At 40.1% G+C, this 13,997-nt stretch overlaps 1 protein-coding gene across 3 annotated transcripts in view; it reads left to right on the top strand.

Annotated features, from left to right (window-relative positions):
• Nucleotides 1–13,997, top strand: part of atrx (ATRX chromatin remodeler) — a 241,124-nt gene that overhangs the window by 31,380 nt on the left and 195,747 nt on the right. For 2 of the 3 annotated variants that reach the window (XM_043704988.1, XM_043704986.1), the window contains exon 2: nucleotides 8,012–8,124. The exons of the other annotated variant lie outside the window; for it this stretch is intronic. Coding sequence is in view for 1 of the 2 variants with exons in the window: in XM_043704986.1 (XP_043560921.1) it covers nucleotides 8,012–8,124 (113 nt within the window). In the remaining variant the exon portion in view is untranslated. The remainder of the gene's footprint in view (nucleotides 1–8,011; nucleotides 8,125–13,997) is intronic. 3 annotated transcript variants of the gene reach the window in all.

The following is a 13,997-nucleotide window of genomic DNA, read 5'->3' on the forward strand; positions in this document are numbered from 1 at the left end:
TTACATCTTTTGGTGTTAATGTATTTTATTCCTGCCAAAACATCAACTTCATAGTTTACCTCATTATACCATTTTGCAGATCTTTTCCCCATTCATTTAACCTATGGCCTTCTGTAGCAACCTTTTTGTCCTGTTCCCATCTTACCCCAATCACTTTCATATTATCCGCAAATATAGCAACCATAGCTTTCTGTCCGTTCATGTCATTGTACATTGTAAATTGTCAAAAAAAAAGACTTTAGGCTCCAGCACTGATAACTATAGCACACCACTTGTTATGTCTTGCCAGTCAGAAAATAACACGTCTCCTGTGTTTCTCATCATCTTTTCAGGTCATTGTTGCCTATGAACTTTTTTTTGTCATAATATCTGTGGCATCAAATATCTTGTAGATTATCTCTGTAATTCAGTGACTCCATTTAGGCGAAGTAGCATGAGGTGTAAGAGTAGGTCATTCTCCACTTTATGCTGGTATCACTTTCAGCAAGGTCATGGTTGAACAACCACTGTCATATGCAGTGTCCAAATCCCTGAATTGCCGAAAGATCTAAAAGTCTTAAGTATGCTTTTGGGCATCCATAGCTTATTAGTACAACTGTCCAAAGATTCCTAATAATGTGAGCAACGAAACTTCTGGTTCACAGTCCTAAATATCTGACATCATATTTGAAGATTTATGAGCCCCAGTTCTAGACTCATCAGCTAGTGGAAACATTTCTTCTAGCATCTACTCAATTTCTTGTATCTAAAAATAACCAATGCCCTCATCCCAGGAATCAGTTTTGTGAACCTTTATATTCCTTTTTACTTTGAATATGTTCTTTTGGGAAAGGTGACATAAAGATATGGTTAGTATTCCAGAATGTGGCCTCAAAGTCCTGTCAAAATATTTTTTGCTTTTGCTCTTGACCTTTGCTACAGAGAAGTTAGACCAAACATCAAAATATGCTTTGCTAATTCTAAATGTGAGTGCAGATAATGTTTTTGCTGTTTTCTAACAAGTCAAAAGTATTTAACAGATCTCAATGTAGCTTGGTACATTGGATATGACTTCGAAGAACTGATTAGTTTTTGGAGATGTAAATTTAGATTCTGTATATCTTTAAAAAATCTGTTAACATGGGATGTGGTGAATTGCCTTTCTTTCAGAATATGGCTTGAGTCAGCTGTTCTAGTGTTAGGTTATTTTTTTCTTGAGATTCTTACACACTTGATGCAACTGTAGACGCCAATTTCTGTGACGACCAAAATTTTATTAAGCATAGTACAGTACAAGCTTTCTGGAGAAACCCTTTAACCCACTTCGCAATGCTTGCAAAGCCATGTCAAGGGATCTCCCTGAACAAAGGAAACAGTCCTACCTGTATTCAAAATCTTTACATCACAGTCAATAATGACTGCAAAACAATCCCAGTCACTCCCCCATAGTCACATGCCACTCAAGACACAATGTAGTGGCCACATCATTTACAGAAACAGTATAATGTAAATCATCCCCTAGTGGTCAAATCTGTTGTAAATCGATTTTTTTTTTTAACTACAGGGAGTAGTCAATATTCCAACTGCGCTGTTCTTATTGATTTTAAATAGGATGATGATGCAGTCTTTTTACTCTGAATAACTAGGAAATGACCATGTAAATGGTTCTGAGTGGCAAGGGATGGGAATGTAAATTCCTTACAAACTACCTGTAAGGCAGATACATCCCACCTTAGCCTCAGGACATCCAACTTCCATTAATATCTCACTGGTGCAAATTGCAGTTTTAAAATGTGAGCAGTGTCTTCAGAATGGGTATAGCTTGAAGTAGCTTCAGTAGAAGGGAGGCTTGTAAAACATTTGTAGTGGAGAATGTGGGCCTATTAAAGAGTTGTATTGCCTGTTAAATTTATAACTTTATAAATTATACTTTGTATGCAGTTCTTGTCAGGGGACAAAATCATAGTGGGCGGCATGGTGGCACAGTGGTTAGCACTGCTGCCTCACAGCGCTAGAGACCCGGGTTCAATTCCCGACTCAGGCGACTGACTGCGTGGAGTTTGCACGTTCTCCCCGTGTCTGCGTGGGTTTCCTCCAGGTGCTCCGGTTTCCTCCCACAGTCCAAAGATGTGCAGGTCAGGTGAATTGGCCATGCTAAATTGCCCGTAGTGTTAGGTAAGGGGTAAATGTAGGGGCATGTGTGGGTTTCGCTTCGTCGGTGTGGACTTGTTGGGCCGAAGGGCCTGTTTCCACACTAAGTAATCTAATACTCCACTATTGTATCCAAGGGAGGATTGGTTAATGTGTAAGAAAATAGTAATGAAACATAATGGTGCTTTCAGGGTACAGGTCTTCAAGATCTAAATTTTCATGTCATTGAGTAAATTGTATAAGCACTGGTTATAATTTTCTTGTACACTCTAGATATTGGAATTGTGCAGTTAATTTGGAAAATTGCAGAATTCACTTTCCTTCTAAAGGAAAGGTGGGAGATACCAGGTGGCTACAAATTCACCAGTTTAACTGAAGTTGTGGGAAATTGAATTATGTCCAAGTGCTGTGCTGATTAAAGTAATAATTTAACAGAGTTAGCATGACTTTGGTGAATATTCTGATGTAATATTTTGAACTAGTCACAAGTGTTTGCTCACAAATCATTATTGGGGGAAAAATTGAAACTTTAGGTTTGACAGATTTACATTTGGGATTTTTTTGTATGGATTCCACTGAGGAAGAATGATAATGCAGATTTCTAAAGAAGGGTTATTCAATGCTCTGAGTTGATAAACTGGACTCTGAGCTTAGAACATTGCAATACATCAGGGAATGGGAGAGTTACCTGGACTCTGTGTCTCCAGGTGACACTCACACCTCTTGGATTAACTATCTCAAATTTGGCCATGCAGTTAGGACAGGAAAGTGTCACTGTGAGCGAGGCAGCTGGTGGGACTTAGGAGATAGTGTTGCAAGAGCCTTAGTCATTGAGTTTGTCTTAACAGGTTTGAGATTCTTGCTGACTGTGAATTAGAGTCAGGAACTGGGGCTATAGGAAGGATGAATATACTGAGCACAGCACCATGGCACAGGGAGCCATTCAAGAGGGGGAAGAAAATAGAAATGTAATTGTAATTGAGAATAGTACTGTCGGAGAAAAGATTCTCATCTGTGCGGCAAGGATCAAGAATCCCGAAAGTTGTGTTGCCAGCCTGGTGCCTGATACCTTGCCTCATCTGGGCTGCAGAGGAACTTAGATTGGGAAAGGAAAGATTCTTTGAAGTCCATATAGAAACCAGAAATTTAGGAAGAAAGATGGAATATGAGAAGCTTGTGGCTAAATTAGGTCGTGTACCAAAAGGTGGTAATTTCAGATTATTATCTGAGCAACCAGCTAATTGGCCCAGGGTCAACAAGATTTATGGGGTAAATGTGTGATTGAAAGATTGGTAGGGAGAAATGGGTTCAGATTCACATAAAATTGGCACCAGTACTTGAAGGGGGGGTTGGTGGTGGTGGTGGAGGGGTGAAGAGTTTATTCTAATGGAATGGTCTCCACCTCAATCATGCTGGGACCAGAGTCCTGACACATCACATGGTTAGGACTGTAGATTGGGCTTTAAACTAAATAGATGGGGCTTCAGTTGCATGGGGAACTTTTAAAATCAAAGGAGAAGGTACTTGATGGGGCTGATTGTTAGCAAAAATTAAAAGGATGGGACAGAATGCGAGTGCCATATTTATACTAAGCAGCCATAAAATTGTAAGGAAGTTCGATAATAGAATAAACTTAAAAGTCTTAGTATTTTAATGCACAGAGCATTTGGAATAAGGTTGACAAATCGGTGGCACAAATAGAGGCAAATGAATATGATTTCAGCCATTACAGAAACATGGTTACAAGGAGATCAAGAACTGGGAGCTGAGCATTGAGGAGTATTTCTCCTTTTTTGGAGGGACAGGAGGTCTGTAAATGGTGGTGGAGTAGCACAGTTAAAAAGAAATGAAATGAGAGTTGAGAGAGACATTATAAGCGCGGAGTCCATTGGGGTAGAGGTAAAAATCAGCAAAGGAATGTAGACATTGGAAGGAGTAATGTACAGACTCCAAACAGCCACTTTGTGGGAAAGGCTATGAATTAACAAATAACGAGTATATAAAAAGAGTAGCATAATTATGGTTGACTTTAAGCTGCTTTTTGATTTGGGTTAATCAAATTAGAAAAGGTAGCTGCGACAATGAATTCAAAGAGTGCATCAGGGAGCAGGCTATATTTGGATCTGGTAATGAGGCAGGTTTGATAAATTACTTATACTACTTCCAGGAGATCTTTCACTCATAACATGATAGAATTTAATACTTAGAGAGTGAAAAACGTGGCTCAGAAATAACTGCGTTTAACTTAGGGTAAATATAAATGAAATGAGGATATAAGAATGTGTATAGGGTACAAGCAGGAAGGGGAAGAGTTAAGTTCTGAGGTTTTTTTAAACGAGGTTCAGCTGAGCATGACTCGATCAGATAACTTGCGCTTAACAATGGGGTGCTGCAGGCAAGGGTAATGGGTTAACAAGGTAGAAAAGCATTCATTATGTAGAGCCATTTAACAAGATGAGGTAGCATTCAGTATGTAATGTCACTTAACAAAGGGAAAATATCCACTGTGAATCCAGTTAACAAGGTTAAGAACATTCCTTGTATAACAGTAAGGGGCTTGGTCTCTGCTATTGATACTCGTTGATTGTAACGATCACCTAATTAATATATGTTGCCTTATCTGGCTGCTCCTCCCTGTAAAATGACTATATAGTTCATTGGGAAACTGCTGTTCTGGAGAAGACCATGAACTCGTGTCTCTGTGCACATGGACGATCGTTCTCTCTCCCTCCAGGGCCCGGAATAAAGATGGAGGTAAAATTACACTGAGCGTTTTGCTTTGACTGAAATGGGAACAGAGAGTTATTGATAGATTAGCAGAAATAACAGTAAGAAGCATTGGTTGACATTTAAGGAGTTAATTCATGACTGAGCAAAACATGTACATTTGACAAAGGAGGAAAGATTCTAATTAACTGTAGCGAACCAAGAAAGTCAGAGTATAAACTTGAAAGAAAAAACATTTTAAGGAGGCCAAATTCAGTGGTAACCCTGAAGATTGGCATAATTTCAGAATCCAGCAAAGGAAGATTAAAAATATAATTAAGATAGAAAATAAACTTAAGGCAAATTAGTGAGGGATATACAAACTAACAATGCGGCACGGTAGCTCAGTGGTCAACACTGCTGCCTCACAGCACCAGGGACCCAGGTTAAATTCCTGCCTCAGGAGTATGGAGTTTGCACATTCTCTGTGTTTGTGTGGGTTTCCTCTGGGTGCTCCGGTTTTCCCTCCTCAGTCCAAAGATGTGCAGGTAACGTGAATTGGCCATGCTAAATTGCCCATAGTTAGGTGCATTAGTCAGGGATAAATATAGGGAATGGGTCTGGGTGGGTTACTCTTCGGAGGATCGGTGTGGACTTGTTGCGCCGAAGGCCACACTGTGTAGGGAATCTAATCAAATCTAATCTAATACATAAGAAGCAAGATGGGATCAAAGTGAACATCGGTACCTTAAATGAATCTGGAGAAGTAGTTCTGGGGAACAAGGAAACGGCAGAGGAGTTAAACAGGGATTTTGTGTCAGTCCTCTCAGTGGAATATACTCCAAACATCCTATTAATACTATTGAATATGGGGAAGAAAGTAAATACCATTGCCACTTCTAAAGAAAGAGTATTACATAAACTAAAGGCAGAAATGTCCCCTGACCTGGATGGCTTGCATCCTCAGATCTGAAAAGAGGGAGCTACAGGAATAATGTGCATTAATTTAATTTTCCAAAAATCCTTGGTGTGCTGGATAAGTGACACCCTATTTGGCCGTGAGGTAGAAAGTGGCTAAGTAAATGCCGATTAGCCTAACATCTATTGCAAAAGCTTTGAACCAAATACGAGGGAAGTGAGAGCACATTTGGAAAATCACCTAATCAAGCAGTCTGGCTTCGTGAAAGGAAAATCGTATCTGACTATCTTATCAGAACCTTTTGAAGTCTCAACCAAAGTGGACATACGGGAACCAATAAACGTATTCTGACTTTGAGAAGGTGTTTGACGAGGTACTTCACGAGAGGTTAAGGCAGAAGAGCCCATGATAGTATGTTGGCATGGATAGAGAATTGGCTTGTGGGCAAGAAACAGTAAGTGGGGAGAAGGAGTTCTCTTTCCTGGGTTGATGGCCGTTGAAAAGTGGGGTTCCGCAGGGATAAGTGTTAAGACCACAGTTATTTACATTATGAATGATTTGGAGAAAGAAGTGAATGTAGTGTTGCCAAATTTGCAGGCGATAGAAAAATAGGTGGAAAAGCAGTTGGAAGAGATACAAACCGTTTCCAGAGCAATATTGATAAGTAAGTGGGCAAAAAGTTGTCAAATGGAGGACAGTAGGGGAGAATGTGAAGTTGTGCATTACAGAAGGGAGAACAAAAGAATGATTGATTGGGAGAGCAAGAAAGAAGGCAGAACAAAAAGTCCCTGGGTTATGAATGAGTTCTGTTTTTAAGTCCGTTCATATGTCGAATTTGTATGGAAGTCGGAACAGTTGCATACAGTTCACATCTAGAGTCAGTTCGTCAAACGTTTGTCAGAGTATATATTTTGCCAAAAACATCTTAAATATAATACGTAATGTAATTTCAGTACAGTATTTATAATTGAGAATATATGTGTATAGGTATAAAAAACCAAACTGGCCTGTCCATTGGTATGAACCATTGTATGTAACTTTATTTTTTTAAAAAAATAGGCTTTACAGAGGTCGGTTCGACATCACAGTTGGGACCAGTTACCTTAATTTTATTAGTTTTAAAATAGTTCTGGAAAAGGAAAGGCCTGATCCACAAGTTAATGTTCTAAATTGGGAGTAGACAAATTTTGATGGGATTAAACAGGAAGTTCCAAAAGTTGATGGGGGGGCGGGGGGAATGCTGTTCACAGTGGGAGTCTTTCAAAAGTGAGAAGTTCAGGGCTAGCATGTTCCTGTTAGTGTGAAGGGGAAGGCAGGCAGGATAACTTTATGTTGAGGCTGTAGTCAAGAAAAAGGAGGAGGCATATGCCAAGTATAGATAGCTAGATTAGATTTAGATTACTTAGTGTGGAAACAGTCCACACCGACCCGCCGAAGCGCAACCCACCCAGACCCATTCCCCTACACCTAACAGTTCGGGCAATTTATCATGGCCAATTCACCTAACCTGCACATTTTTGGGTTGTAGGAGGAAACCCACGCAGACATGGGGAGAATGTGCAAACTCCACACAGTCAGTCGCCTGAGGCGGGAATTGAACCTGGGTCTCTGGCGCTGTGAGGCAGAAGTGCTAACCACTGTGCCACCGTGCCGCCCAGAATCAAGTGAATCCCTTGAGGAGTATAAGGGCAGTAGGAATAAACTTGAGGGAAGTCAGGATGTCATGAGATTACTTTAGCAGATTAGGTTAAAGAGAATCCAAAGTGATTCCACAAGTATATTAAAGGCAAAGAATAACTAGGGAGACAGTAGGACCCCTTAAAGATCAACATAGCTGTCTGTATGGAACCACAGGAGGTGGGTGAAATCCTAAACAAATATTTTGCATCAGTATTTACTGTGGAGAAAGGTACAGAATCTATTTTTTTTGTTGTTTGATGGAAAAATTAAGTTTGATTTTTATGACCTTTGTGCAAAATTTCATTGCAGATTTTGACAGTTTTCATGGCATCATGGTTGAAAACCGCTGACGTACATTATACACTATTTTCTGATCACTTGGGCAGGCATATTGTCTTTCTGAAAATCTGTGATGGTCCTTTTTGTTGTTGGCTGCCAGAATAGTTCTTTTTTAAAATGCCTTTCTCCCCTCCTAATTTGCTTATATTGGGAATCTGTAGCTGCACTCTGAAGAAATGCAAATACATTGGACAACATAGTACTTTATAAAAATATATATAACGCTTCCTTTTACAGTGAAAGCAAGCTGAATACATTAGTGCAGAAGCTTCATGAATATTTGGCTCAATCAACAGAACAAGGCGAAGAAACTGTATCCTCTCCAAAGCTCTGTCTAAATCAGTTTTCAGGTAACTTTTTTTCATGATCAATCAATAAGATGCAGTGGATCCTTTTTGCTAATTATGGTCTATGATGTGTGTTTTATATATATTTTAATGTCATTTATTTGAGTTTTAATTTTTAGTTAGTGGCTTATGGATTTTTGTATGAGGGGGCTTAATGATGGACTCATCAATATCTGTGCAGCTTTTTGTTTTGAACAAGTATGCGGGGAGTTGCTGAAGTGGTGTTAGGCATTTACATTGAGAGAATTTTAGGATCCAGCATCAAACAAATCAGAACGTAACTAAGGAAAGATAAATTAGCATTTGTGGCAGTCAAGGATGCTCATCCTGGATTTGGTGCTTTCTTAGAAGTAGTGGTTGAGTAATTTGGGTTTATACTCATTTGAGTTTAGGAGAATGAGAGGAAACCTTTCTGAAACAAGTAAGATTCTTAAGGGATTCACAGGGTAGATATGGAGCGGGTTTTTCCTCTTTGGAAGAGTCTAGCGCAGGATGGCAGAAGGAAGAACTGTCAAGTTGTCAAGACCAGGAATTGAAAATAACAGTTTAAGTCAGATCTAAAGCTGTGGTAAAGAGAATTCTCTCTGGTGTTTGCATAATATAATATGACGTTGGGTTAGATGCAATATTGTGCTCTTGTTTGGAAATCTTTTAAATATTAATAGTTTTTTGTTTTATTTCTTTTGTATAATAAACTTCTGTTTTGTTCTTAAATCAGATCTTTCCGTGCTTGTGTTTCAGTGAACCATGACCTTGTTTAATAGATTGAAATAACACCTATCAAACCGAGCTTTTATCTGGAATCTGACTTGACCAATCATCATATCAGATGGGATCATAATATAATCAATCAGGAATTTTGATGAATTTACCATAGTTGCAGAATAGTTTAGCGAAGACTTTTCTCACTTAGTTGACCAGTGATTAATTTAAATTCACTTTTGCATGCTTAGATAATGAGGCTGGTGTAATTTTTAATCATGAAATACAGTACCTTAAAGAGATTATGACTGCACAGAACAAAAAGAGAATGCTTGTGGAACAAATAGCATTTGCATCTAATTTCTGTGCTTAAAAGAAAAATAACTAAACTTACATTTCACATACAGATTTTGCTCCCAGATTTGCAGTGAAAACCTTTTAAGGAGTTTCACAGTGTGGTATCAAATTATGAGAGCATTTCCACTTGCTGACTTGCATTAGGTCTGATTTAAAAGTTGTCATTCATGACAGCACATGGTTGTTGTGATGGCTGATGTGTAGACATTTTATTCATTCTTGAAGTAGTTTTTGTATTACTGTTGTGAGCTGGTTGATGGTGGATCTCCGTGAATGCTGCTCCTTCAATTTTTAGCACCAATTAACACTGGCAGATTTACATTGCTCAGGCTTTGTCTATATACACTTTTTTTGTAAACATACCAGCATTAGTTGGGCTTCATTCTTTTGATTTGCAATTTCATTAGTTTAATCTTTATCCCCAGTTCAAATCTTTTGAAGGTCATCCCTGAGTTTTTTTGCTCATGTTTGAATCCCCTGACTAGTTTTTCTTTTGTTGAATTCATGTTGATATAACACTTGTGTTCCTTTGGTAATTTGATTTTGATTTCTCTTTTGCTTACTGATCTGTTGTCAACTTCTGTCCCAAGTTCTTTGTGTGCCCTTTTGAGCTCTCCTATTTCCAAGCACTACTGAAGTGCGTGGGCACTAGTGGATGAACTATTGAAACTTCTGGGTTCATACCTTGTGATTTATGGACCTTACTTTTCAGATTTGCATAAGGCCATGCACCTTTGCTGTTTTTTCTCTTCACTGTGAAATGAATTTGCTGATTGGGAAAATTGCTGACCTCCGTTGCCTGCGTTTCCTATACGTTACCTGAGGTAATTAAACATGAGTTAGTATTCCCATTTATTCTGTCACCTGGATGGTTGTCAGTCGAGGTGGTTGTGACCACACCAGTTCTAATTACCAGAATTCTAAGTTTGATTTGGCTGTAGCATTCTGTGGAAAGCTTTTCATTAACCAGTTCATCACATTGAGCCTTATTCTATCAACAGCTTCTGCCTATTGATGCATGGCTGAGAAGAGAGACAGTGCAGTAATTCTGACTATGGTTGGATAGGTAGAGTAGACCAACTAAGATAACCTCTGAGCTGGATGGTGCAGTAGATTTACATAATTGTTAGAGGCTGTAGAGAATTCAAGGAGGATAATGACTCAAGGATACATGGCAGTGCTATTTGCAACTTTTTGTTCACTCATGGATGTTGGTGGCATGCATTTACTAGTTGCCCTAGAGAAAGTGGTGATCTGCTTTCTTAAGCATCTGCAATCTTTGGTTTCGGTACATCCACAATCTCATTAGGAAGAACTCCCAGGATTTTGAGCCAGTGACACTGAATGACCAACAAAATATTTAGGATAATGCATAACTTAGGAAACCTGTAGATAGTGGTGGTCCCATGTACCTGTTGCTCTTGTCTTTCGAAATGAAAGTGACTGTGGGTTTGAAAGGTGCTGTTCGAGGAGCTTTTATTGAACTTCTCCAGTGCATCTTCCAGGCTGTACATTGAGTGCAGTGATGAAGGGAGTGAAAATTTATGGCTGCAATGCCAGTCAAATAGGCTGCTTCATCCTGCATGCCATCAAGCTGCTTGAGTGTTGTTGGACCTGCACTCATGCAGGCAAGTAGAGTATTTCATCACTTGATTTGTGCCTTCATAGATGATGGGCTGGCTTTGGAGAATCTAGTGGTGAATCACACACTACAGAATTCCTTGAAGCTTCGAAGTTTATTTCGCTATTTCACTTCAATTTGTGCCTAGTAGTAACCCCCTGAACGATGATTATGCCATTACATGCTTAGTGTTTGTGACGCATCAACGTTATTTGCCACATTCACGGTTAAGATAGAGAGAAATTCCTGACTGAAGCCGCAGAAAATAGTTCAGCCTAGTATGCTGCCCATGTATGGAGCTCTTACAGAGATGTCCTGAAGTACAGATGACGGACCTCCAACTGTTAGGTTCCTTTCTTGAGGTTCTTACACGCTTGCTGCAATTGCAACTTTTGTGAACAGCCACGATTTATTTCAGCAAGTACAAGCTTTTGGAGGAGCACTTAATACTCTTTGCGATGCTTGCAGAACATATCAAGTGAGGTTCTCCAAACAAAGGAACCATCCTCTCATTATACAGGGTTTTGCATCAGTCAGTCATGCATGCATGCAAGACACAACCTCTGCCACTTCCCCATAGTTGCATGCCACCCATGTATGAGATGAAGTGGTCCTTTCAGGCAGCACGTGAGAGATGAGGTGGTCCCATCAGGCAGTGTGTGAGAAGGGAGGTGGTCCCTTCAGGCAGCGTGTGTGTGATTGAGGTGGTCCCTTCAGGCAATATGTGTTTGATTTGAGGTGATCACATCCTACCTGCAAAACAGAAAAACACACCACCCAGGACATCCAATTTCTTACATGTGAGCAGAACAAATTAACCCTTTAACATCTTACAACAACCATGATTTTTGTGCCAGTTGGGTGTATTCCTGCATTCCCATTGACTCTAATTTTACTCTGGCTCCTTGGGTGCCACACTTTCAGATGTAGCCTAACTTGTCAAAGGTTTTGGTATTTCGGGAACTGGTTGGAGGGGGTGAGAGTAGTGAATTGCAAGGAAGATCTGAAAGGGAGATTAAGTATCCATAAACGTGAATGGAAGGGTTGAATATTTAGTGAGTATGGAAAGGGTTGCTTTCCAAAGTAAGGGCTAGGTAGATGAGAAACTATTTTATAATCCTGGTGAAGTGGAAGCTCTCAGAGGGAAATAAATTGCCTAAGAGTTACGTTAGGAAAGGATTGAGGAAGCAAATTAGATTCCTGGTAAGGTTAGTTTGGAAAGGATTGAAGTAGAAACAAAATAAATTGGTTAGAGAATGGAATAGCTTGGATATTTGGGTGGAGTTTAAGTTTATAGTGAAAGGAAGTTAACCACCAGGGTCTCTGAATCTGTTCTGCTAAATGGCCTTCACTTTGAAGGAATCCTGTAATAAATCTAGATCTGACCATAGCCACCCTAATTTGGCCTATTGTCATTCCAGAGTGAGGAAAATCTCCTCCTCTTGCTGGACACACGAATTGCTAACTCTTCTGTTTGATTTGAATGTTTTGTAGAAGGGCACCACTTTATTTAATTATATCTTCCTTGGGTGTGTGGTGTTCAATTTGATGCAACATTAAATTTGCTAAGGTGATTATGTGAATAAACATTTCTCCTCATTTATATCCATAAAATTCTGCTACAGGTAGTGTTTAAATGTGCTTTGGGAACTCGTGTTGTTAGGTTCTTTTTCTTGAGATTCTTACACACTTGATGCAACTGCAACATGCCAACTAATGTGAACTATCTAAATTTTATTAAGCACAGTACAGTACAAGCTTTCTGGAGAAACCCTTTAACACACTTCGCAGGGATTGTGGAGCCGTATCAAAGATCTCCCTGAACAAAAAGAAACTGCCCTTTTATAATGAAATCTTTACATCACAGTCAGTAATGCACATGACAATTCCCAGCCATCCACTCTCAAGTCACATGCCACTCAAGGCGCAATGCAGTGACCTGATCATCTCCAGAAACAATGTAATGTGAATCATCCCTTAATGGCCAAGTCTGTTGTGAATAGTCTTTTTAACTTCAGGGAGTAGTCAGAATTCAAACTGCAGTGTTCTTATTGGTTTCTGAATAGGGGATGATAATGTAATTCTTTTATTTTGAATAACTACGAAATGGCCATGCAAATGCCTCTGAATGGCAAAGTAAATTCCTGACATTCTATCTGTAAGACAGAGACATCCAACCCTTGCCTCGGGACATCCAATTTCCTGCAGATCAGCGGAGCAAATTAATCCATAATGCCATTTTATCATGCTATGATAACCACCTAGATGGATTAGATTTGATTACATTACAGTGTGGAAACAGGCCCTTCGGCCCAACAAGTCCACACTGACGAAGCGAAACCCACCCATACCCCTACATTTACCCCTTACCTAACACTACGGGCAATTTAGTATGGCCAATTCACACATCTTTGGACTGTGGGAGGAAACCGGAGCACCCGGGGAAAACCCACGCAGACACGGGGAGAACGTGCAAACTCCACACAGTCAGTCACCTGAGGCGGGAATTGAACCCGAGTCGCAGGCGCTGTGAGGCAGCAGTGCTAACCACTGTGCCACCGTGCTGCCCCGATGAGAAAGGCACTACCATCTTATTCCTAAGAATCTTACAGCCAGTACTTAAACAAGTTATTGGCACACAACATACAATGATTTATAACAACAAAAATCTCTAGCCCATGCAGTAGATAGGATCCTCCCTGTAGCCATCGTAGCCCACCATCTTAGCCCTTGACTAAAATTATCCAGTTGGTTCTGAATAGACTGATTGGCATGGGTTATGTTATATGATTCATCCGTAACCTGGGTGATGCATTTGCCCCCCACTGTTGTAAATCCCCGCCTTGTTGGGCCAATAAATAGTCTGAGGAGAAAGTGAGGTCTGCAGATGCTGGAGATCAGAGCTGAAAATGTGTTGCTGAAAAAGCGCAGCAGGTCAGGCAGCATCCAGGGAACAGGAGAATCGACGTTTCGGGCATAAGCCCTTCTTCAGGAATGAGGAAAGTTTGTCCAGCAGGCTAAGATAAAAGGTAGGAAAGAGGAACTTGGGGGAGGGGCGTCGGAAATGTGATAGGTGGAAAGAGGTCAAGGTGAGGGTGATGGGTCAGACTGGGGTGGGGGCGGAGAGGTCAGGAAGAAGATTGCAGGTTAGGAAGGCGGTGCTGAATTCGATGGATTTGACTGAGACAAGGTGGGG

This window comes from Chiloscyllium plagiosum, chromosome 15 (genome assembly GCF_004010195.1).
Source record: "Chiloscyllium plagiosum isolate BGI_BamShark_2017 chromosome 15, ASM401019v2, whole genome shotgun sequence".
In the NCBI taxonomy this organism is placed as follows: Eukaryota; Metazoa; Chordata; class Chondrichthyes; order Orectolobiformes; family Hemiscylliidae; genus Chiloscyllium; species Chiloscyllium plagiosum.